The 26,731-nt window shown below is 43.6% G+C and overlaps 1 protein-coding gene across 1 annotated transcript in view; it reads right to left on the bottom strand.

The window, feature by feature from the left end:
* Map3k19 (mitogen-activated protein kinase kinase kinase 19) overlaps nt 1-26,731 on the bottom strand; it is a 50,601-nt gene that overhangs the window by 11,689 nt on the left and 12,181 nt on the right. Inside the window, exons 4-10 of the mRNA XM_045150595.1 lie at nt 25,134-25,288; nt 21,007-21,122; nt 19,543-19,655; nt 15,761-15,860; nt 8,650-8,722; nt 6,105-6,307; nt 3,617-3,660 (exon numbers count right to left, since the gene is read on the bottom strand). Coding sequence (XP_045006530.1) covers nt 3,617-3,660; nt 6,105-6,307; nt 8,650-8,722; nt 15,761-15,860; nt 19,543-19,655; nt 21,007-21,122; nt 25,134-25,288 — 804 coding nt within the window. The remainder of the gene's footprint in view (nt 1-3,616; nt 3,661-6,104; nt 6,308-8,649; nt 8,723-15,760; nt 15,861-19,542; nt 19,656-21,006; nt 21,123-25,133; nt 25,289-26,731) is intronic.

Raw genomic sequence — 26,731 nt, 5'->3', positions numbered from 1 at the left:
GCTATGGTTTGCCTTGAACTTCTGATGTTCATGCCTCTGCCTTCCAAGTGCTAGGATCACAGGCATGCGCCACCACACCTGGCTACAGTTGTTAACACTGAGGTCTGGAGCTGGGGATATAGCCCAGTTGGTAGAGTGCCTGTCTAGCACATATAATGCTCTGGGTTCAATCCCCAGCACCTTATTAATTGGGCATGGTGGCACACACCTACAATCTCAATACTTGGAAGGTGAAGGCAGACTTAAGGTCATCTTCAAGTATATAGTGAGTTCTAGGCCAGCTTAGGCTACCAGAGACCATACCCCCCTTTTAAAAAGCTTTTTCCACATGCTTTTAATCCCAGCACTTGGGAGGCTGATATAGGAGGATCACTGTGAATTCTATGTCAGCCTGGAGCTGCAGAGTAAGTTTCAGTTCTGCCTGGGCTAGAGTGAGTTCCTACCTAAAACAAAAACAAAAACAAAATACCTATATATATATATACACATATGCATATGTATATAAAATTTATTTATTTATTGACAGAGAATGAATGAGTGAATGAATAAGGGCACACTAGGGTCTCTTGCTGCTGCAAATAAATTCTAGACCCATGGGCAGTGCTGTATATTTGACTGTACATAAGTGATGGGGATCAAGCCCTGACCAGCTTTGTGAGCATGCGCCTTTAGCCACTAAGCCATCCCACCAGCCCAAGGCCCTATCATGCAAAAAAAGAAAGAAGGGCTGTAGGGATGGCTTAGCTGTTAAGGTGCTTGCCTGCAAAGCCAAAGGACCCAGGTTCGATTCCCCAGGACCCACATTAGCCAGATGCATAAGGGGGCACACACATCTGGAGTTCATTTTCAGTGGCTGAAGGCCCTGGCATGCCCATTCTCTCTCTCTCTCTCTCTCTCTCTCTCTCTGTCAAATAAATAAAAATAAAATATTTTTAAAAAGAAAAAAATCTAAAATTACCTAAGGAGACTCATCACTAAACATTTTCACATGATCTTAACCAAAAGGCCAATAAACTATGGCTAAACATTTTCAAATTAGGGCTATACAATATAAATATTGAAAACTTAAGGTACAAACATTTCATTTCTCATCTTTTTTTTCTTTTTAGTTTCCATAGGATTGAGTTAAACGTTTTTGTTTGTTTTTTCAGGGTAAGGTCTCATTCTAGCTCAGGCTGATCTGGAACTCACACTGCAGTCCCAGGCTGGCCTTGAACTCACAGCAGTTATCCTACCTCTGCTTCCCAAGTGCTGGGATTAAAGGCGTGCACCACCATGCCTGGCTCCAGTTAAACTTTTTTTGTTCTTTTTTTTTTGGTTTTTTGAGGTAGGGTTTCACTCTAGCCCACGCTGACCTGGAATTCACTAGGTAGTCTCAGGGTGGCCTCGAACTCACGAGCGATCCTCATACCTCTACCTCCCAAGTGCTGGAATTAAAGGCGTGTTCCACCGTGCCCAGATCTTTTTTTTTTTTTTTAAATGAGAGAGAGAGAATTGGCATGCCAGGGCCTCCAGCCACTATAATCAAACTCCAGATGCATGTGCCACGTTGTACACATGTGCCACCTTGCGTGCTTGTGACACCTTGTGCATCTAGCTTATGTGAGATCTGGAGAGTCGAACATGAGTCCTTAGGCTTCACAGGCAAGGGCACTGACCTCTGAGCCATCTCTCCAACCCTCAGTTAAATTTTTTGAAACCCTCTATGAACAACTGAAATTTGCTGCTACATATATACTTTAACAATGACCATTCCATTACTGATGAGCTCAGAGTTGCATCTGGATCAAAAATGTTCATTGTTGTTTTGCTGAAGTGAAAATTAGCACCCTTTATTCTCTTTCTGTTTTCAATCTCAGCTCCTTTTTACGCTTGGTAACCTGTAGGGGTCACTGTAAGCCAAAGTGTACCGTTCAACTCGGGCCCACTAAACTATAAAGTCTCTATGTGGATGCCTTTTTTCATTGTGGCCTTTCCCTATGTATCCAAAATTAATATCTAAATATATCAGAATATTTGTGAGCGTAGATCATGAATAGTAGTTGAATGATGTAACTTTCTGTTTTGTTTTGTTTTTCGAAGTAGGGTTTTGCTCTAGTCCAGGCTGACCTGGAATTCACTATGTTGTCTCTCTTGTCCAGGCAGCTGCCTATAGCTCCTCATGCAGGGTGAGACCTCACGAGAGGACGGTTCTTTTCATCTTATCCCAGCCAGGTGTATGCAGTAAGGAAAAGGAACTGAACATGGAAACTCAGCACAGCCCCCCAATTTGAATGTCTGGACATTCTCCCCCCTTCTGAAAAACAGGAAATAAAGGAAGATTCTCCAAGCACTTATACATATCTCTAATGACAGCTATTTAAAACGTTCCTTTTGGGCTGGAGGGATGGCTTAGCAGTTAAGGTGTTTGCCTGCAAAACCAAAGGATCCTGGTTCGATTCCCCAGGACTCACGTAAACCAGCTACACATGTCTGGAGTGCATTTGCAGTGGCTAAAGGCCCTGGCGTGTCCATTCTCCCTCTCTCTCTGTCTCTCTCTTTCTCTCTCTCTCCCTCCCTCACTCTTTCTCTGCAAAATAAATAAATAAAAATAAAATATTTTTTAAAAAATTATTAAAAGTTCCTTTTACAAACATCCTTCAAGCCAGGCGTGGTGGTGCACGCCTTTAATCCCAGCACTTGGGGGGCAGAGGTAGGATTGCAGTAAATTCAAAGCCACCCTGAGACTCCATTGTGAATTCCAGGTCAGCCTGGGCTAGAGGGAGACCCTACCTCGAAAAACCAAAAAAAAAAAACCCAAAAACACCCTTCAGGGCTGAAGCCTTGTCGTGCCAATTCTCTCTCTCTCCCTCCCTCTCTCTTGCTCTCTCTAAATAAAAATAAATAAATAAATAAAATAAAAGCACCCTTCAATGTGAATGCACACTTGAGAAAACTAGAAAGAAAAAAAAAAGTATCTTACCAAAAGCTTTACTTATAAATTAGACAACTAAGGGCTAGGGAGGCTCTGTGGTTAAAGGCACTTGCTTGCAGAGCCTTTTGGCCTAGACTTGATTCCTCAGTACTCAGGTAAAGCCAAATTCACAGTGTTGCATGCATCTGGAATCACTTGAAGCAGCAAGAGGCCCTGGCTGCCCGTATTTTCTCTCTTACTTTTCTCTTGCTCTGCGCTTGCGAATAATTAAATGAAAATGCATTTAGAAATTAGACAAGTAAGAAAAAAACTTTCCACCAGTAGGGTAAGGAAATGGGTGGAGATTACCAGATTTCTAAATAGGTTCAAAACAGTCTAGTGAGAGAGAGCTGAGAGGTTTATTTCATTATATAGGGAGCAAGAAACAGCCCAGAAAAGCAACCCACGAGGCATACCTTTCTCAGGGAACAATTTGCTACTCCATAACCTGTGACTCATGTGGTGGTGGTGATGGTGGCGACATTGCTTCTCCAGTAGTAGTGCCACCACACCTGGCCGGAGTTGTCGTTTTTCCATGACATCATTGCTGAAGATTTGGTTCTGAATTGTTTGATGGAGTTTGTCTCTAATGACCAAAGTTCTTTGTTTATTATTATTATAATTATTATTCTAAAGTAAAAGAAATGCCACAGCTGATCTTACCTCAATTCTTCCACTACTGTGTCTCACATCAGAGCTGGAAAACTCTAGAACAAGAAAAAAAAATAAGTGGACAATCTTAGAGTGGACAGAGTTTGGGGATGGACCAATCTACAAGCTAAGATTTATAGGAAAGTGGTTGAAAACAAACTTCCTTTAGGGGCTGGAGAGATGGCTCACCGGTTAAGGTGCTTGCCTGCAAAAGCTAATAACCAGAGTTCAATTCCCGAGTACTCACAGAAAGCCAGATGCACAGAGTGGCATATGCATCTAGAACTCCTTTGCAGTAGGGTACATGCCCCAGCACACTCATTCTCTTTCTCTCTTTACTTGCAACTAACTACATAAAAATACTTGAAGCTTTCCATTTATAATGTACATGGAGGTGGGTGTGGAATGATCCCAAGACTTTGGGCCACAACCAGTAGAAGGGGTTAGTGTTGTGTTTATGAATTGTTTTGTTCTGTTGTTCTTTTCTTTCTTTTTCTTTTTTTAAGAGAGAGCATTAAGGTAAGACTCTAGCCCAGGCTGACCTGGAATTCATTATGTAGTCTCAGGGTGGCCTTGAGCTCACTGCAATCCTCCTATATCTGTCTTCCGAGTGCTGGGATTAAAGCCATGACAATGCCAGCTTGTTCTGTTTGTTTTGAGACAAAATCTCATTTAGACCTCCCTGTGTGGTAAGGGATGACCTTGGTCTTCTGATCTTCCCAAGTGTGGAGGATTACGAGGCATGCGCCACCGCCTGGCTTCTGCAGCGCTGAGGTTGGAAGTGGAGGCTTTGTGCATGCTAGGCAAGCACTCTGCGCCGGAGCTCCATCACCAGCCTTCCCTGAACACTCTTCGCTGACATACATCTCACTGATCAGTCCCTCTTATTGTTCAGTCCTTTGCTTTAGTCACGTTTTAATGTCCCTCCTTGCCCTCTTTTCAAATCTCCAGCTACGTGCTGTATTCTGAATGTCTGTGTACCCCAACAGCTTCAGATGAAATCTCAGTTCCCAAAGAGATGGAATTTAGGGAGCTGGAACCCTCAGGAGCAGGGTTAGTGCCCTTGTGAAACAAGCCTGAGGAAGCTCGTTCCCTCAGCACTGAATGAGGACTCAGCAAGAAGACTTCCTCTATGAGCTAGGACATGATAGCAAAACTCTCTGACATGGGCTGGAGAGATGGCTTAGCGGTTAGGCGCTTGCCTGTGAAGCCTAAGGACCCTGGTTCGAGGCTCGGTTCCCCAGGTCCTACGTTAGCCAGATGCACAAGGGGGCGCATGCATCTGGAGTTCGTTTGCAGAGGCTGGAAGCCCTGGCGCGCCCATTCTCTCTCTCCCCCTCTATCTGTCTTTCTCTCTGTGTCTGTCACTCTCAAATAAATAAATAAAAAATGAACAAAAAAAAGAACTATTTAAAAAAAAAAAAAACTCTCTGACAGGCCAGGTGTGGTGGCACATGCCTTTAATCCCAGCACTTGGGAGGCAGAGAGGTAGGAGGACCTCTGCGAATTTAAGGACAGCCTGAAACTACAGAGTGAGTTCCAGTCAACTTTGGGCTAAAGTAAGACCATACCTTGAAAACAACAAGATAATTTGGTGACATCCTATATATGATAACATTTCATTATAACAGCCCTTTTCCATTTCTTTTATTTTTATTTTTCATTGATTTTTAAAAATATTTTATTTTTATTTATTTATTTGAGAGAGGGAATGAGGCAGAGAGAGAGAGAGAGAGAGAGAGAGAGAGAATGGGTGTGTTGGGGCTTTCAGCCACTGCAAATGAACTTCAGATGCATACACGCTCTTGTGCATCTGGCTTATGTGGGTCCTGGAGAATCAAACCTGGGTCCTTTGGCTTTGCCAGCAAATGCCTTAACCACTAAGCCATCTTTCTAGCTCCCATTTCTTTTTTTAAATGCTCATTTTCCATTTCTTTTTTAAAAAATCATTCAGGCTAGAGAGATGGCTTAGCGGTTAAGGCGCTTGCCTGCGAAGCCTAAGGACCTAGGTTCTATTCTCCAGATCTCATGTAAGCCAGATGCATTAAGGCTAGGCAAGCACAAGGTTGCACATGCCTAGTAGGTGACAGAAACATCTGAAGTTTGATTTCAGTGGCTGAGGCCCTAGCATGCTAATTCTCTCTCTATCTCTTAAAAAAATATTATTTATTTATATGTGTTTGCATGTGTTGTTTATGTGTGTATAAGGGCTTGCCAGGGTGTCTTGCCACTGCAAATGAATGCCCATCTGGCTAAACATGGATGTCTGGTGAATTTAATCTGTCACGCTTTGCAAGCAAATGCCTTTAACACCAAGCCAGCTTGCCAGCCCTCCATGTAACTTCCTCCATAGTATCTGTGTATTTCCATCTATAAATCATGTATCATGCTTATTGTCTTACTGTCTGTAGCATATATCGCTAACACTTACAATCTTTTCATACACAATGAGTATGTGCTGACTAAAAGAAATTGCCTTGGAATTAAGGGTTCAACTCACCTTCGGATTTTCTTTGCTGCCCCTTGAGGACACAAGGAGCCTCTTGCCAGGTGACAGACTTACAGATACTTGGTTCTAAGCAAGGAAGGGGAACTGAAAAGCTCAAGTTCATGTCACAGAGCTCCTTGGAACTTTCTTTTTTGTCCAGAAGTGAAGGCTGCATGGTCAGAGTCTGCGTCTTGGGATCCAGCATCTCAGTTTCACTGGGGAGAGAAAGAAGATGTGCTCGCCCAGTCCTAATGCCTGCCAGTTACCTGACTGAAGGAAGGGATGGCTTTTTAAAAGTCATTTACTGGCCAGGCATGGTGGCACACGCCTTTAATCTCAGCACTCAGGAGGCAGAGAGGTAGGAGGATCACTGTGAGTTCAAGGCCACCCTGAAACAAATTGAATTCCAGGTCAGCCTGGGCTAGAGTGAGACCCTACCTCAAAAAAAAAAAAAAAAAAAAGAAAGAAAGAAAGAAAAGAAAAGAAAAGAAAAGAAAAGAAAAGAAAAGAAAAGAAAAGAAAAGAAAAGAAAAGAAGCCAACAACACACACACAACTCATTTACTTGGACCTAGAGAGATAGCAAGAGTGCTTGCTGCATAGGGACCTGAGGTGGAGCCCTAGGATCCATGTAATCCAGCACTGAGGGAGGCAGAGGCAGGAAGATTGCTGCGGCTCACTGGTCAGCCAGTTTAATCAAAAAGTGAGACACTCTCACTCTCTCTCTGCCTCTTTCTCTCTTTCAAAAAAAAAAATAAATTAATTAAATTACATATTTTTTAAAGGGCTTGAGGGATGGCTTAGCAGTTAAGGTACTTGCCTGCAAAGCCAAAGGACCCAGGTTCGATTCCCCAGTTCCCATGTAAGCCAGATGCACAAGGTGACACATGCATGTGGAGTTCATTTGCAATGGCTAGGGGCCCTGGCACACCCATTCTCTCTCTCTCACTCTATCTCTCTGCCTCTTTCTCTCTTTCAAATAAATAAATAAAAATAAAATATCTTAACAAAACAAGTGAGACTGTCTCAGGGAAGTGGCAAAAAAACAATGGAGGAGGATCCCCAATGTCCGCCTTTGTCCTCCATACACATGCGCTTGTACATATGCTGCAAACAAATGGATAAAGCTCATTGACTATTATAGTTTGGAACTGGAATGTTCCCTAAAGGTTTACAAGTTAAAGGCTTAACTTACAGGCAGCTTGTGGCATTGTTGGGACAGAATCCTTAAGGGTGAGGTCTAGTGGAAAGAAGTTAAATAAATAAATTCTTTTTTAAATAACAAAAGAGCTGGAGAGATGGCTTAGTGGTTAAGGCACTTGCCTGTGAAGCCTAAGGACCCAGGTTTGATTCTCCAGGTCCCATGTAAGCCAGATGCACATGGTGGCACATGTGTCTGCAGTTTGGTTTTTGTGGCTAGAGACCCTGGCATGCCCATTCTCTCTCTCTCTCTCTCTCTCTCTCTCATAAATAAATAAAAATAAACCTTAAAAAAAAGAAGTTAGGTCATTGGGGGAATGTCCTTGAAGGGGATGTTGGAACTCACTGTCCTTGCATTTACTCTCTCTCCCTCTCTAGCTTCTTTCTGGTCACCACAAGGTTAGGTGTTTTCTCCACCACAGAGGGAAAGAAGCTACAAAGCCAAACTGACTATGGACTGAAACCATCAGCCAAAGATTTTTTAATGTAGGTTTTTTAATTCAGAAAATAAGCTTCAATGTGTTTATTTTCTATTTATTTATTTATTTTTGTTTTTGCAAGGTAGGGTCTCATCTGGCCCAGGCTGACCTGGAATTTACTATGTAGTCTCAGGGTGGCTTTGAGCTCACAGTGATCCTCCTACCTCTGACTACCAAGTGCTAGGATTAAAGGCATGCGTCACCACACCCAGCTAATATTTTTTATTTTCTAATCAATGAAATAAGATTGCATTGTCAAAATTGTTTTATAATTTCTAATGCTTACTCTTGAGTTCAGTGCTAACTTTATTGTGGACTGATCCCTGTGCCACAGACTCACACTTTATAAGCTTTAAAAATAATTTATTTGGGTGTGTGTGTGTGTGTGTGTGTGTGTGTGTGTGTGTGTGGTGTCAGAGCCTCTTGCCACCACAAACAAACGCTAGATGATATGCACCACTTTCTGCATCTGGCTTATGTGGGTGATGGAGGAATTGAACCTGTGCTTTGCAAGCAGTGCCTTTAACAGCCGAGCCATCTTCCCAGCCCACTCAGAGTCACATTTGAAGGCATTTTTCCTGCAGTATTGCAGGTATACTATAACCTTGAGTTCATAGCTGACCATTAGCCTGTTTTTGCACCTTTAATTGGCACACAGGTGCTCTCATTTGTCTACATTTCCTCTGTAGCTGCCTTCACATAACAACTATGAAGCTGAGCCATGGCAACCACCGACACCGGGTGACCCCCGCCAGGAGGGTTCGTTACCTGGCCCTGGCCACCTCATACCGATTGTGGCTCTTGCTTTGCAGTGTTGCTGTGGATAACTAAGTCAGTGGGTTGCCACACAGGTATCGTTGCTTAAAGAATACTCCTTACTTGCTGTCCTTCAAATCTCCTCGGTTCATTTCTTGGGGCCAATCACTTGGAAAAGTCACAATAATGTCCACACCTAGAGAAAATCATTGTCATAGAAGAAGAAACAAGAAAGTAATGAATTCCAGTGGAAGTGGGAGAAGTCTTTAATTCTGAATATTTTGATCAATGTTTGTGTGTGTGTGTTGTGCATGCATGTTGGTATGTGTGTGAGCACTCGTGTGTGTAGATCTTTATGAACATGTGAGATCAGAGGACAACCTCAGGTTTTGTCTTCAGTGGTTGTCCACCTCTTTTGTGACAGGGTCTTTCCGTGGCCTGGAATTCACCAAGTAGGCTAGACTTGCTAGCCAGGAGGCCCATGGATCCTCTTGTCTCTGCCTCCTCCAAGTTGGGATTATGGGTGTTCATTGCAATTCGTGGCTTTTTTTTTTAAATTTTTTTTTTGGTTTATTTTTATTTATTTATTTGAGAGTGACAGACAGAGAAAGAGACAGAGAGGGAGAGAGAGAAAGAATGAGCACGCCAGGGCCTCCAGCCACTGCAGACGAATTCCAGACGCGTGAGCCCCCTTGTGCATCTGGCTAACGTGGGTCCTGGAGAATCGAGCCTCGAACCAGGGTCCTTAGGCTTCACAGGCAAGCGCTTAACCGCTAAACCATCTCTCCAGCCCAATTCATGGCATTTTACATGGATACTAGGGATTGAACTCTGGTCCTCATGCTTATGAAGCAAGGATTCTACTGATTGAGCCTCACGCTGGAGACAGGGCCTCACTCTGTAGTCCAGACTGACCACCAGCTTTCAGAGATCTTCTTACTTTAGCCTCCCAAGTGGTAGGATTACAGGCATGAGCCACTGTGTCTAGCCTTAATGGGCTGGTTTCTTTCTTTCGTCCTTTTTTTCTTTCTTTCTTTATATTTAATTTAACTTTATTTCAGAGAGAGAGAAAGAAAGAATGGGCATACCAGGGCCGTTGTAAACAAAGGCTATAAACTGTAAATAAACTCTATTTGCCACCTTGTATATCTGGCTTACATGGGTCCTAGAGAATCAAACCTGTGTCCTTTGGATTCACAGGCAAGTGCCTTAACCTCTAAGCCATCTCTCCAGCCCTCTTTCTTCTTAATTTTTCTTTTATCTTCTAGTTTTTTTGAGCAGGGTCTCACTCTATTGTCCATGCTGGCCTCACAGTAATATTGTTTTTGTCAGCTTTCCAACAGTGCCCAGCTGATTTCTTTTGCTTTTTTTTTTTAATCTTTTATTTATTTGTACATGTGTGCATATGGGTGCATACATGTGGAAGTCAGAGGACAACCTGAAGGCGTCTGTGCTCCATCCTTGAGACAGGCTCTCTTACTGCTGCAAACCAACAGCCAGACAGCAAATGGTCAGAGTCATGGCCTGTGAGCTTTGGATTCTCCTGGCTCCACATCCCATTGTCTTAGGCACATTGGCATTACAGATGCACGCATCACTTTGCATCTGGCTTTGCATGGGTGCTAAGGAATTGAACCCAGGGCATGAGGCTTTGCAAGCTAGTGCCTTTAGCTGCTGAACCATCTCCCAATCACTAATTCCTGCCTTCTAAAAAACAGGATTACAGGCATGAGCCACTGTGTCTAGCCTTAACTGGCTGGCGTCTTTCTTTCTTCCTTTTGTTTTCTTTCTTTCTTTAAATTTAAGTTAACTTTATTTCAGAGATTGAGAGGAAAAAAAGCTAACAACTGGCCTCCTTACTGCTGATCCTAAATTGGAGGGGAAAGAATATAGGGTTATGGACTCTGAAATTATCTTAAAAAATATAACTGCTCTCTCTGTTCTCTCTTGAACACTGTGAATGGGCAAGGAACTGTGGATGTATGTGGCTTCTGAGCCTTCCAGGGGAGGGTAGGAAATGATGCCTGTTACCGGGAAAAACAAGGTGTTAGAGTGTTCCATTGGAGTGGAGTGCACTTTCTCATAAGGAAGCATAAATTAACATATTGCCAGGAATGTTACCAAAGAAAAAAGTTGAAAAGCAGCATTTGAATGTAGCCAGAAACACATTTTGTTCACAAGAGAGGTGAAAATGACATTCATAAAATGTCAGAAAATGATTATTAATGTCTCATTAAAGCCATTATTAAAATGGAAACTTAAAATCTTGCATAGCCTAACATTCAAAGCAAAAAGATTGTCTCCTGAAAAGTTTTCTTTTTACCCTAAGTGTTTTCCCTGCCCTGTTTGGATCAATGAGTATGTCTGTCTGGTCCACAGACATCCAGGAGGATCATATTTTGATGCTCCCTCCATGTTCTAAGAATTTCCAAACTGCAGACCTCAACGAAGACCAGGTCTCATAGATCCTGGGCTGGCCTCAGGCTCACTTGATGGCTGAGGACAACTCTGAACTTCTAATCCTCCTGTCTCCATGTCCTGAATGAGCGCCGCCGCCACCGGCATGCAGGAATGCCGCCGTGTCTAAGGCTTCAGCAGGGTGTTTCCTGAACACTGGGGAAGCACTCTACCAACTGAGCTACATTCTTAGCCCTCAAGTTGACATTTTCCCTCTTTTTATACATTATTTGTTTATTTTCAAGGAGAGAGAGAGGTAGAGAAAATGGGCATGCCAAGCAGCTGCAAACAAACTTTACTGGGGAACTGAACCCAGGCTGTCAGGCTTAGCAAGCAAGTGCCTTAATCACTGAGCAATCTTTCCAACCCCATTTTTTCCTTTTCATAAAAAAATATTTATTTCCCATCAGGGAAATGGAAATTAAAACTACTTTGAGATTCCATTTCACTCCTGTCAGAATGACTACCATTCTGGGAAGGATGTGGAAAAAGAGGAACCCTTCTACACTGTTGGGAATGCAATCTGATCCAGCCATGTGGAAATCAGTGTGGAGGTGCCTGACACAGCTAAAAGTAGATCTACCAGATGACCCAGCCATACCACCCCTAGGCATTTATCCTAAGGACTCATCTCACTACCTCAGAGATACTTGCTTGTAGTGGTTTGATTCAGGTGTCCCCCATAAACTTAGGTGTTCTAAATGCTAGGTTCCCAGCTGATGGAGACTGGGAATTAACACCTCCTGGACAGAGTGTTTTGTTGGGGGCAGGCTTATGGGTGTTATAGCCAGTTTCCCCATGTCACTGTTTGGCACACTCTGCTATTGCTATTGCCCACCTTATGTTTGCCAGGGAGTGATTTCCACCCTCTGCTCATGCCACTGTTTTCCCTGCCATCAATGGAGCTTCCCCCTTGAATCTGTAAGCCAAAATAAACCTTTTTTTCCCACCAGCTGCTCTTGGTTGGGTGATTTCTACCAGCAATGTGAACCTGACTGCAACATTGCTCAACCATGTTTATTGCCACTCTATTCACAATAGCTAGGAAATGGAACCAGCCTAGATGTCCCTCAACTGATGAGTGAATAATGAAGATATGGCACATTTACACAATGGAGTTCTACTCAGCGGTAAAGAAAAAATGAAATTATGAAATTTGCAGGAAAATGGATGGATCTGGAAAGGATTATACTTAGTGAGGTAATCCAGGCCCAGAAAGCCAAATATCACATGTTCTCTCTCATATGTGGATCCTAGCTACAAATGATTGGACTTCTATGTGAGTTGGAATAAAACTCAGTAGCAGAGGCCAGTAAGCTAGAAAGGGAATATAAAGGGAGGTGGGGTATTAATAGGATGGTATTGCATATATGTAAGTAGAGGAATAGATTAATGGGGGTAAAAAGGCCTAAGTGAGGTCAGGGGAAGAGATTGAGTAAAGGAAAGGTGGAGGGAAGGCTCATCAAAACCTAAGGTATAAATAAGTCATATAGAAACCTATTTTTTTAGACAATGGAACACCCAGAAGCCATAGATTGTTACTAGAAAATTTTCAGTGCCAGGGATAGGATACCTTCTGGTGAGTTGTTGGCCATGGAGGTCCCTGATGCCACCAAAACATTAAAGGCCATTGCCAAGGCTCTTGGTTTCTCACCAGGAATAGATGGTAAGACCCTATTGCTGAAGACTCCACATACTTGGGCTGCAAGGCCACTGAGAAATCCTGCTAGAACTGAGCAACAAGCCTCCTCTGTGTAGACCAACTGACAGAAAGCTGAAAAAAGCTATGCTGCATGCAGTTCAATGGGAGAGAGAGAAATCACCAGTGGAGATACCCAACAGTGGACACTGCAAGTCTTAAACTTGACCAGCCAGGACAAATGAGCCAACAGGTGCAATAGTGGCACATCTGTTATGGGAGAAACCAAGTGCCTTCTAATTGGACTGGAGGCCTGCTCCATGGGAGGGAATACATCCCTGATACTGAAAACCCACAACAGGGGTAGTCATGAGCCCTAGGAGCGTAATGTCTGCTGCTGTCTGGCTAAAAGTATATACTATGCTCACCAAATTGCCCAGTAAGCACTTAATGTTCATACCAATGTATTAATGGTACTCTCACTTTTGGTTAGAGAAGCTTATCTTTTCAGATGATGGTGACCTCGGGATGACTCAGAAGGCACCATGGTGCTGAGAGGAAGTCACAGAGGAGTGCTCAACACTGAAACATCTCTATCACCCCTTCCAAGACTCAGGGTCCATTGTGGAAGAGGTGACAGAAAGAATGTAAGAGCCAAAGGAAGGGTAGGACTCCTTACAATGTGATCCTCCAGACACAAAATGGCCCAGATATTCATGACCTCACAGTGCCTGTCACTACCTATACAAGACCACCATAATAGGAGGAAAAGATGATGACATTAAAATAAAAGAGAGGCTGATTGAGAGGAAGAAGGGGTGTGATGGAGAGTGGAGTTGTAAAGGGGAAAGTGGGAGGAGGGAGAGAATTACCATGGGCTATTGTCTAAAATAAAGTTAAAAAGAAAAAAGAAAGTAAAAAAATTTATAGAGAGAGGTGGGGGAGAGTATGGGCATGCCAGGGCCTCTAGCCACTTCAAACAAACTCCAGACTCATGTCACTTCATGCATCTAGCTTGTGTGGGTACTGGAGAATCAAACCTGGGTCCTTAGGCTTTGTAGGCAAGCACCTTAAACTCTAAGTCATTTCTCTAGCCTTTTTTTGCCTTTGAAAATTATTATTTTTATTAACAACTTCCATAATAAATAGACAATAAACCATGGTAATTCCCTCCACCCCCACACTTCACAACTCCACTCTCCATTATATCCCCTCCCCCTCTCAATCAGTCTCTCTTTATTTTGATATCATATGTCATCATCTTTTCTTCCCTTTATGATGGTCTTATGTAGGTAGTGTTAGGCACTGTGAGGTCATGGATAGCCTTTTCTTTTTCTTTCTTTTAAAATTTTGTTTGCTTGTTTTTGGTCTTTGGAGGTAGGGTTTCACTCTAGTCCAGGATGACCTGGAATTCACTATGTATTTTCAGGCTGGCCTTGAACCCATGGTGATCCTCCTGCCTCTGCCTCCCCAGTGCTGGGATTAAATGCATGCGCCACCATGCCCAGCATTTTTTCACCTTTTTTTGAGGTAAGGTTTCATGCTACTTCAGCTTGACCTGACCAGGCTGCTCTCAAACTCATGTTGATTCTCAATATCCCCCATGGATGGGGAAGATACTCATGAGCTCTCCCCACCAGGAGATACTGGCAGTCAGCAGTATCTAGGTGTTGCAGTCCAGTTCGCATTGCTGGTAGAAATCACCTAACCAAGAGCAGCTTCTGGGAAAAAGAGTTTTATTTTGGCTTACAGGCTCGAGGGGAAGCTCCACGATGGCAGGGAAAAATGATGGCATGAGCAGAAGGTGGACATCACCCCCTGGCCAACATAAGATGGACCACAGCAACAGGAGGGTGTGCCAAACACTGGCATGGGGAAACTGGCTATAAAGCCCATAAGCCCACCCCCAACTATACACTCCCTCCAGGAGGCATTAATTCCCAAATCTCCATCAGCTGGGAACCTAGCATTCAGAACACCTAAGTTTATGGGGGACACCTGAATCAAACCACCACACTAGAGGAGAGGGAGTCATGGTCTTCAGTGGTACAGCCACTGATGCACTGCCTACCCTTCAATAAGTAACCCCTAGCCCAGGGGCATGCAGCCCTAAGTTTGGTGGGTCACCAAAACAGACATGAAAGTAGGAAGGGGAAAAGGAGGTATTGTTTAGGGCTGGAGAGATTGCTCAGCAGTTAAGGCGTTTGCCTGCAAAGCCTAACAACCCAGGATTCAATTCCCCAGTAGCCACATAAAGTCAGATGCACAAAGTGGCACATGTGTCTGGAGTTTGTTTGCAGTGGCTAGAGTCTCTGGTACTCTCTCTCTCTCTCTCCTTGCAAATAAATAAGTACAATATTTTTAAAAAAGATTTGGAAAAAGAAAAAAAAATGTTGTGGTGGCGCACGCCTTTAATCCCAGCACTTGGAAGGCAGAGGTAGGAGGATCGCAGAGAGTTTAAAGCTACCCTGAGACTACATAATGAATTCTAGGTCAGCCTGAGCTAGCATGAGACCCTACCTTGGAAAACCAAAAAAAAAGGGGGGGGGAACTTAGCAGGAGATATATTGCATATCTGATCTTCATAGTCTGTTATGATGTTGCAGAATAACATATTTGATATTCTAGAGGGGCTAGACAGATGGCTCAGTGGTTAAGAGCACTTGCTTACTTGAAATAGATGTTCTAGAAAATCCCTGATTTATGGCTCCAGAGAATAAGAAGGCTTAGGGCTGTCTTCCTATTTCACACTTTACTCTCCTCTCAAGAGGAACCACAGTTCAGAGCCCATCTGAGGCACATGGAGAAATGCTCTGGAAGGGAACAGATTCCTGGAGCTGATGGACGAGTCTGAGAGGGAAGAAATGGTGGACGAGCAGCATCAAGGAAAAAGAAAAAGGAGAGAATGGCTGGCTGAGCTGCAGAGGCATGGACTATTGTGAAGCCAAGAGTGCTGCAGAAGCAAGCTGCCACGCTCACCGGTTCAGACATGCAGGAACGGATAGCATGTTGGGCAGTTTTAATTTTCCTCTGTGCTTTTCTATATCTTCAAAGTTGCACTGAACACTTCTTAACTAGGAGAGAACCCCACATAACCAAGGTGATCTCTGTCAACGTGTGAAGGACAGAAGTGGGTACCTTCTGTTCTGAGCGGCCAGTCTTCTTCCTCTTCACCCTTGGGGTTTCCTTCCTTACCCACCACTATGGACTGACTGCAACCACTGTCTTGGTCAAAGTCCTGCAAGATCAAAAACAAAAGCCCAGGAAATAAAAATAAAATATTTTAAAATAAAGAAAAAAATAAATAAATAAAATATTTTTAAAAGGGGACCAGAGAGATGGCTTAGCAGTTAAGGTGTTTGCCTGCAAAGCCAAAGACCCGGGTTTGATTCCCTAGCATCCACGTAAAGCCAGATGCACAAAGTGGCCCATGCATCTGGAGTTCGTCTGCAGTGGTTGGGGTCCATTCTCTGTCTCTCTTCTTTCTAGCTCTCTCTGATTGCAAATAAATAAATGAAATAATTTTTTTTAAATAAGCTCAGGTCTTGGGAGATGGTTTAGTAGGAAAAGTGCTTGCAGTGTATGTAAGAATATCTGAGTCTGAATCCCAAACACCTACATAAAATGCCAGGCAGGGTGGCATACATCTTTAGCCCTAGTGCTGGGGAGGAGATAGAAGGATCCCTGGGGCTTGTCAACCAGTGAGTCTAGATGAATCAGTGAGAAACCCTGTCTGCAAACAAGGTGGAAAGCCAGATGTGGTGGCGCACAGCTTTAATCCCAGCACTCAGGAGGCAGAGGGAGGAAGAACCGCTGTGAGTTCAAGGCCAGCATGAGACTAGAGTAAGTTCCAGGTGAGCCTGCGCTAGAGTGAGACCCTTTCTCAAAAAAGGGGGTGGGGGTCTGGAGAGATGGCTTAGTGGTTAAGGCACTTGCCTGTGAAGCCAAAGGACACCAGTTCAATTCCCCAGTACCCATGTAAGCCAATTGCACAAGGTGGCGCATGTGTCTGGAGTTCATTTGCAATGGCTGGAGGCCCCGGTGCACCCATTGTCTCTCTCTCTCTCTCTCTCTCTCTCTCTCTGCTTGCAAATAAAATAAAATAAAACAAAATAAAATGCTAAACTATTTTTTAAAAAATAAGGTGGAGAGTGACTAAGGAAGATACCTGACATTGACCTCTGGCCTCCACGTGCATGTGTGCATACATCAGCACACACATAGGAGTGCACACAAATGCATGCATATCATACACATGCAAAAAATTAAAAAGCTCAGTGGTTCAACATACTACTTCATATGGGCAAATGCTGACTTTTCAAGGTTAGAGTTTCACACTGTGGATCCCTTCTAAATTGGATAAAGTATTTAAAACTAAGATAATGGGAAAGTTTCAGCCCCTGGAGCACCAAGGTCCAAGAGTTGCAGATGTGATTAGCTGCACAGCCAATAATCAAGATCAAAGCCAAAATCACACAGACAGAAAGACGCAATACCGTGTGATTTATCGGCTCAGAATCCAGGCTGCTAAGCTGCCACAAATTCCATTTGCACCGGGAAGTGGAAAAAATCCTTCAGCCACAGTCACAGCAAACAATTCCAGAGGAACTCTGTCATTTCCATAATGGCTCCCTGGGGCATGGTTTACCAGTGGGGAAGATGGAAGCCCCAACCCCTTGTGGAAGCCGCAGATAGAGCCCTAGCCTGGAGGAGGCCATGGAGGCAGCAAAGCCCATTAGAGTGCTCGCTGTGATGTCTTTCTGGTCGGATCACAACTTCTTTCCATTCCTCTAGAAGACATCATTATGCTGGGAAGCAGGGCCGGAAGACAACTTGAGTCTCTGAAGAGGAAGAAACCACTTTCTAACACTGGTTGTTGGGCTTCTTTCCTTACTAGCTGACAATTTTGTGCTTTGAAATTTCTGGGGTGTAGTTTAGTGGTAGTGTTCCAGTTTGTTCTCTCACTTAAAAAATATTGTATTTATTTATTTGAGAGAGAGAAAGAGGAAGGTAGAGAGAATGGGTGCACCAGGGCCTCCAGACACTGCAAATGTACTCCAGACACATGGGCCACCTTGTGTATCTGGCTTACCTGGGTACTGGGGCATTGAACCTGGCATTAGGCTTTACAAGCAAGTGCCTTAACTGCTAAGCCATCTCTCCAGCCTGTTCTCATTTTTGTCATCTGGGTAAATAGCCTATCTGAGAGGAATATTTGGTAAAAGTTCTGTGTCCTAAGGCCAGGGAGATGGCTTAATGGATAGAGGGCTTGCCATGCTAGTATGAGAACTGGAGTTCAGAATCCCTAGGACCCACGTCAAAGCCAGACACTGTGCAGGGTGTCTGTAACCCCAGCGTGCCCATAGTGGGAGGGGAGGAGGAGACAGGAGCATCTACCAGAAGCTCATGAGCAGACTAGCCCGGCAAGTGGAGTGGTAAACAATGGAGAGTCTGCCTTGAAGGAGGTGGAAGGCAAGGACCAACACCTGAAAGTTGTCCCCTGACTTCCACACACGTGCCTGCATTCACACACAGGAACATACACACACACAGTCACACATGAACACACACACATGTGTGAGACTCTGAGCTAATTAGATAAGTGTCACACTTTAAAAATGATTACACCTGCCGGGCATGGTGGTGCATGCCTTTAATCCCAGCACTGGGGAGGCAGAGGTAGGAGGATCACCGTGAGTTCGAGGCTACCCTGAGACTACAGATGAATTCCAGGTCAGCCTGAGCTACAGTGAGACCCTACATCGAAAAACAAAAACAAACAAACAAAAAAGACCCAAACAAACAAAAGATATCATTGAATACATTTGGTCAGGTTGGCATGGTGGTACACATCAGTGAAACGGGGAACCCAAGGTAGGAGGATCAGTAGTTTGAGGCCAGTCTAGACTACATAGTATGTTCCAGTAACATAACGAGACTGTCTTAAAAAACAAAAATTGATACGTGCTTATTATCAAATATTCAAGCAAGGGGGCTATGTAGATGGCTCAGCAATTAAAAACACTTCCTTGCAAAGCCTGCCAGGCCAGGTTCTGGTTCCCTTCTTAACCCGTCCACATAAATCAGACACAAGTGGCACAAGCACATGGTGCCCGCTTGCAGTGGCAAAAGGCCCTGGCATGCCCATATATATACACATGCACATATACACACACATGCCCACATACACATACATGCTCACAAATAAATAAATATGTCCAAGTAATACAAATGAAGTGATAGATCTGGTTATCTGTTTGCTTATTTGTTTGTTTTTGTTGTTGTTATGTTTTCATTTTCTTTTACTGTATTTGGTTTTATTGGTATTGGTTTTGGTTTATTGAGAAAGGGTCTCAAGTAGCCTAGGCTGGACTCAAACTCACTATATAGTCAAGGATGACCTTGAACTCCTGATCTCCTGTCTCCACTTTCCATGTGCTGGATTAGAGACATGTGCCCCCATGCCTGGTTTTCTTCTTGTTCCTTTAAACATATTTTATTTTTTTTTATTTTTTATTTCTCGAGGTAGGGACTCACTCTAGCTCAGGTTGGCCTGGAATTCACTATGTAGACTCAGGGTGGCCTCAAACTCACGGCGATCCTCCTACCTCTGCCTCCCGAGTACTGGGATTAAAAGCGTGTGCCACCACACCCAGCCATATTTTATTTTTTTAACTATTATTTGACAGAGAGACAGAGATGGAGAGAAAGAGGCAGAGAGAAAGAGAGAATATGAGAATGGGTGTGCCAGGTCCTCCAGCCACTGCAAATGACATCCAGATGTGTGTGCCACTCAGTGAATATAACTTTACATGGGAACTGGGGACTCAAACTCAGACAGTTAGGCTTTGCAAGCAAGCACCTTTAACCACTGAGCATCTGTCCAGCCCTTATTTGTTTCTTTAAATGGGTCATCTTACCTCACTGCTGCTGATTCTTTGCAAAATTGTGTTCTGATTTTTGGGAATTGTCATATCCATTGGAGAAGAGCAGGTATCATGACAAATGTCAAGTAATGATCCAGCATGCTCTTCTGTCAAAAGAAACACAATTGTGTTTTATTAACACTCATCTCCAACGATTCCACAGAGAGATCTCTAGGGCTGATTTTATTTTGTTTTTCTTTAATAAATCTTTTAAAGTGTTTATTTATTAGAGAGAGAGAATATGGGTACTCCAAGTCCTTCTGACTTTGCAGGCCAACTCCAGATGCATGTGCTACTTTGTGTATCTGGCTTTATGTGGCTACTGGGGAGTGGAACCTGGGCCATCAGGCTTTGCAAGCAAGTGCTGTTAGTTGCTAATGCCATCTATCCTGACCAGATTTCTAGATTTTTTTTCCCCTGAGGTAGGGTCTCATTGTAGCTCAGGCTGACTGGAATTCACTGTGTAATCTCAGGATGGCCTCAAACTCATGGCGAGCCTCTTCTTGTGCCTCCCAAGTGCTAGGATTAAAGGCATGCACCACCACGCCCGGCTCAGATTTCTAGATTTTAAAATCAGCTCCATTTTGTCAGATTGTCCTGAAAGAAGGGGACAGCATCACCATGAAGCTTCAGGCAATGCTTTTCACAGGAAATAAAAAGGCTGCAAGGGCTGTGGTGATGGCTCAGTGGATACAGCCCTTGCTGGACAAACCCCGGAGCCACATGCACGCTGCACTTCTATCTCCCAGCAAGCCTGTGATGAGAAGGGAGGCAGTGACAGAATTTCCCAGAAGGTCGTGGAGCAGCTAACTGGCGAGTAGAGCAGTGAACGGTGAGAGGCCCTGCCTCACACAAGGTGGAAGCGGAGGACTGACACTCGAGAGTCATCCTCTGACCTCCGCACATGCCATGACATGCATGTGCCTGCACACACACACATGGACACACACCCACACATGAACACATACATCTAGAGTTTATGTGTAGCGGCAAGAGGCCCTGGTGTGCCCATTCTCTCTCTCTCTCTCTTTCTCATTGTTTGCAAATAAACAAAAAGCAAGGTGGTAGAAAGCAATTGAGCAAAACTCCCCATGTCAACCTCTGGCCCCCATGTGCGCATGCACACATGTCAATGTGCACCCGCAAACACATGTGCTACACATATACAAGCATGCATCACATACATGCACGTACCCCATATACATATAGACATGCACAAAAGGTCAAAGTCCAGCATTTTGACTTAGTGGTATGCCCGAGCTGTATTAGATACCCTTAAGACGTTGGAGCAGACATGTTTGCATCCCATGGCGCATGGAGCCTTGGGCTCCGCATGGTCACGCTCAATAAGCTGCCGTTGCTTTGACGTACTTAAGTGAGTCCATCAAACAGATGCAAATTTAAAATTCAGCTAGAACTTGTTGTTTTGGGAATGTGCATATGCAAAGAAATATTTACCTGATTGGGGGATAGAATTTGTTAGGATGTCCAATAACTGCTGTTTCCTCAAACTCTGTATTTGTGACACGTAGTGTGTTGCTGATTTGCCACTAAAGTCACAAAGTTTGGGATCTCTAGGAAAAATAGAATTGACACCAAGAATTATCTAGTTAAATCTGTAGAAAAATAAAACCAGTATGGCAAGGAAAGCATTGACATCAAATAAATTAAAATAATAATAATAATCTTGGGCTGGAGAGATGGCTTACTGGTTAAGGCACTTGACTGAGAACTCTAAAGACCCAGGTTCAATTTCCCAGTGCCCAAGTAAGCCAGATGCACAAGGTAGCACATGTGTCTAGAGTTCGTTTGTAGTGACTAGAGGCCCTGGCACACCCATTTTTTCTCTCTATCTGCCTTTCTCTCTCTCTCTCTCTCTCTCTCTCACACACACACACACACAATAATAAGTAAATAAATTTTTAAAAAATTAAAATGTAATCTTAGCCAAGCATGGTGACACACGCCTTTAGTCCCAGCACTCAGGAGGCAGAGGTGGCAGGACGGCCGTGAGTTCAAGGCCACCCTGAGACTAGAGTGAATTCTAGGTCAGCCTGGGCCAGAGAGAGTAGAAAGAGATCCGACTTCAAAAACAAAAACAAAACAAAACAAAAAGAAAAAAAAAAACAGGGCTGGAGAGATGGCTTAGTGGTTAAGGTGCTTGCCTGCAAAGTCAAAGGACCCAGGTTCAATTCTCCAGGACTCACATAAGCCAGATGCACAAGGGAACACACACATCCAGAGTTCATTTTCAGTGGCTGGAGGCCCTGGCATGCCCATTCTCTCCTTCTCTCTCTCTCTACTGGCCTATTTCTCTCTCTCAAATAAATAAACATTTAAAAAATTCATAATTCAAAATAAATAACACAGCCAGACATGATGGCTCATGCCTTTAATCCCAACACTTAGGAGGCTGAGGTAGGATGATCTGCCATGAATTTCAGGTCAACCTGGGCCACAGAGTGAGTTCCAGGTCAGTCTGGGATGGAGTGACACTCTACCTGGAAAACAAAACAAAATGACTGGGGCCAGAGAGATGGCTCAGCTGTTGAAGGACTTGCTTGCAAAATCTGACAGCCTGGGCTTGTTTCTCCAGTGTCCATGTAAAGTCAGATGCACACAGTGACACCCGTGACTGGAGTTCACTGTCAGTGACAAGCCTTGGCCCATCCATTTTCCTCTCTCTCTCCCTCCCTCTTCTCTCTCTTTCTCTGCTTGCAATGGAAATAAAAATGTTTAAAATAATAGATAGACAGGTAACATAAGAAATGGCACTACTTTGTCATGTAGCCTTAAGCAAGGTGCTCAGTTTGAAACCTCAGTTTGCTCAACTGCCTAGACTGGTGTTTCTCAGCCTGACATCTACTATCTCCTATATCCTATATCCTATATCCATTCCAGCCTGTTAATCTTCATCCTGTGGGCATTGTCCATTAGCCTGTCTTCTAAACAATCACTCTGGCCATTTTTCTTTACTTTGGTGGCTTCAAAATCCCATGTTCATGTCATTCCATGGATACTTCTTACAATAACTTGCATCCTTGAGTGTTACTGGGAAAAAGCTGCCATTTGTTCTTGTTTGGCAACAACAATGGAAGCTACAATTTTAGCAGGATAGGCTGCTTGTTAACCTTGTTTTTTTTTAGTTAATCATGAACCTCCCTCCTCCTAAAAGCACTCAGTGCATAGTCATTTTCAGATACCTGGAAATCACTGTTATAACTGATTTTGATAGATGGATGAAGCTTTTCAGAGTAATTAGTGACATCCTGGAGGCAGGTGACTGCATATCTAAGAATCATTTGATATCACCAGTCACTGCCAAAATCCTCATTTTTAGTTTTGTGATGATATCTCATGCCGCCCAGACTGGCCTCATGCTTCCCATGTTGCTGAAAGTGACTTTGAACTTCTGATCTTCCTAACTCCACCTCCTTGGTGCTGGGATTACAGACATGCATTACCATTGCTGGTTTATGTGGTGCTGGGGATAGAACCCAGGGCTTCATGCATGCCAGGCAGGAACTCTCCCTACTGAACTGTGTCCTCAGCCCCCAAACGCTAATTATCCGAACAAGTAAAAGACCCAGTTGTCATAAGAATTAAAAAAAGAAGAAGAAGAATAGTTGCTAGGCATGGTGGTGCATGCCTTTAATTCCAGCATTCAGGAGGCTAAGGTAGAAGGATTGCTGTGAGTTTGAGGTCAGCCCAGGCTAGAGCAAGACCCTAGCTCAGAAACCAAATAATAACAACAACAACAATAATAATAGTCAGTTTAAACATCCGCACATCCCTTTGCAATTGTGAAGTCATTTTATGATGGAGCACAATGCCTGTGTCATTTAAACGTGTCTGCAGCCTAGACACGGCTCTGTGGTAGGGTCGGCTTAGCATGCATTCTCCATTACTTCCAAAGTGTGTGGGTGGGATGGTTCATCTCGACTTGTCAATTTGATGGATCTAGGTTTCTTTTGTTCTTTTTTGTTGTTGTTGTTTGTTTGACGTAGGGTCTATCCCAGGCTGACCTAGAATTCCCTATGTAGTTTCAGGCCAGCCTTGAACTCATGGCGATCCTCCTACCTCTGCCTCTTGAGTGCTGGGACCAAAGGCCTGCAATTTGATGGATTTAGAATCACCACGGAGACAAATCTGTGAGGGAGGTTCTAGATTAGGTTAACTGAGGAGGGCGACGCCATTCCAGGAGCTGCAGTCCTAACGTGCACGCAAGGAGACGTGAGCTGAGCAGGGAGTCCACCTCTGCTTCGCGACTGCAGGCGCCAGCGGGCTGCTTCCGGTGCTGCTGCCCTGCCTTCCGCCCAGAGGGGCTGCAGCCTTGAACGGTGAGCTGAAATAAACCCTTCCTTATTTACTTTTGTCAGTGTGCTTTGTCACAGTGAGAAGAAACGTCACTGATGCAGTACGTGTATGATTATGGTTGTGATTTTGTGTTTATAAAAGCATTTCAGGAGGGATGTAGGAAAATAATTATAACTTAAAATGCCACCATACATGCATGTCTTTTAAAAAATATTTTCATTTATTTATTAGGGAATATGGGATATACCTGGGCCTCCTGCCACTGCTAACAAGTTTGACACATGCACTACTTTGTGCAAATGGCTTAATGTGGGTACTGGGGAATCGAACCTGGATTATCAGGCTTTGCAAATAAGTGCCTTTAACCACTGAATCATCTCTTCCAGCCTGTTGTTCTTTTTTGAAAAGACCATTGATATTTTATGGGAAAATATAAAGTTTAGGCTTTTGCAATTTTCCTTCTTTTTTTTTTTTAAGACATTTTATTTATTTATTTGCAAGCAGAGAGAAATAGAAGAGAGACAGAGAGAATGGGTATGCCAGGGCCTCCAGCCACTACAAATGAACTCCAGATACACACACCACTTTGTGCATCTGGCTTTACATGGGTGCTGGGGAATCAAACCTGGTTCATTAGGCTTTGCAGGCAAGTGCCTTAACTGTCAAACCATCTCTTCAGCCCCCAGTTTTCTTTCTAAAACAAAACCAAACAGGTCAGAAACCGAGCACATATATTCTCTTTTGAATAGAAACATAAATTGGTCTTAGGAAACAATCAGGCACTTAAAACGTAAAGCCAGATGCACAAAGTGGTGCATGCATCTGGAGTTTGTTTACAGTGTCAAGAAACCCAGGTACACCCTTGCTCACTCTCTACCTGCCTCTTTCTCTTTCTCAAATAAATAAATGCAAATTTTAAAAAATTTTAAAAAGAACAACAATATGGGGCTGGAGAGATGGCTTAGCAGTTAAGTGCTTACCTGTCAAGCCTAAGGACCCCGGTTCGAGGCTCGATTCCCCAGGACCCACATTAGCCAGATGCACAGGGGGGCGCACATGTCTGCAGTTCGTTTGCAGTGGCTGGAGTCCCTGCCGTACCCATCCTCTCTCTCTGCCTCTTTCTCTCTGTCACTCTCAAATAAATAAATAAAAATTTTAAAAAAAGAACAGCAACATGTATGTGAGGACAATTCACAGGTCTAGGTTCACACGTGGTTTCTGCAAACCAAGTAGAGCGCCGGCTGTGCGGACAGACCGCCGGTACTCACGCGCGACGCCTCAGCAGCTCTGACAGGACCTCCTCCGGCCTGTAGGCCCTTAGCATGTCCAGGCTCTCAAACAGGTCCACATCTCGCACCGCCAGCATCAGTGCAGTCAGGCCTTGCTGGTTTGGGAAATTGAGATCCAAGAATTCCTCCGATGCCTTTAAAAAACACGAGGCTTGGTTTCTATTGGATTTTTAATGTACCATTGCTTTAAGTAATCTTTGCATTTTCATTGCTTGGGCAATTTCTCATTTTAATTTACTTTGGAGATGGTGTTGGGGATTGAACTCAGGACTTTGCATGTCAGTGCGGACATTAAGCTGCACCTGTAGCTTTGACCTCACCGCACTCTCTCCCAGTGTTTATGTGAAAGCTCTCAAGCCTGAAAGACAGATACACTGGGTTCCAGCCCTTTTTTTAAATATATAATTAACAATTTCCATAATTGTAAACAAGGTTCTTGTCTTAATTTCTTTTCTTTTCTTTCCTTTTTTTTTTTTCTGGGAGGGCGGTGGGCAGGTCTGACTGTAGTCCAGGCTGACCTGGAACTCACTATGTAGCTCCAGGCTGGCCTAGAAGTCATATCAATCCTCATATCAATCCTGCCTCAGCCTTCTGAAATCTGGGATTAAAGGCATGAGCCACCACACCTGGCTTGGATATTCTTTTTCTTTCTTTTTTTTTTAAAAAAATAAAAAAATAAACATTTATTTATTTATTCGAGAGAACTCCAGACGCATACACTACCTTGTACATCTGGCTTATGTGGGTCCTGGGGAATCGAACCTGGATCCCTTGGCTTTGCAGGCAAATGCCTTAACCACTAAGCCATCTCTCCAGCCCCTCTTTTTCTTTCTTTCTTTAAGTATTTTTATTTATTTACTTGCAAGCATAAGGAAAAAGAAGAGAGAAAGGGAATGGCTGTACCAGGGCTTCTCCAACTCCCCCTTTTTTATTTGAGAGAGAGAGAGAGAGAGTGCGCACCAGGACCTCCTGCCACTGCAAACAAACTCCAGATACATGCATCACTTTACACATCTGGCTTTACATGGGTACTGGGAAATTGAACCCAGGATACCAGGCTTTGCAAGCAAGTATTTTTAATGGCTGATCCATATCTCCAGCCCATGTTCTTTATTTTCATTTGTAAATTTTGGCAATCCTACCTCTGAGTCTTGAGTGACACAACTGAAATACTAGTTTTTCTTTGAGGTTGTTCTGATAATTAAAGATGGAATATGAATGCCTTTCACATACCAGGTACTTTATCAACCTTTGTTAAATGAATGATTTGCAATGATGAGACAATTCATTTGCTTTTTGTGTGTGTATACCTGTTTGCTTGTGTGTGCACAAGTGTTCACTATGTGTGCGCTTGCGTGTGTGTAGGCATGTGTGTGTATGCATGTTTGCTTGTGTGTGCACAAGTGTTCATATGTGTGCACTTGCGTGTGTGTATGCATGTGTGTGTGCATGTTTGTGTGTGCACAAGTGTTCATATGTGTATGCATGTGTGTGTGTGTAGGCCAGAAATTGACATCTGGTGTCTTCCCAGAGTTGTTCTTCACCTTATTAATCCAGGTAGGAGCTCTCACTTGGAC

Source organism: Jaculus jaculus, chromosome 5 (assembly GCF_020740685.1).
Source record: "Jaculus jaculus isolate mJacJac1 chromosome 5, mJacJac1.mat.Y.cur, whole genome shotgun sequence".
NCBI lineage: Eukaryota > Metazoa > Chordata > Mammalia > Rodentia > Dipodidae > Jaculus > Jaculus jaculus.
This window is presented reverse-complemented; position numbering and strand designations above follow the sequence as displayed.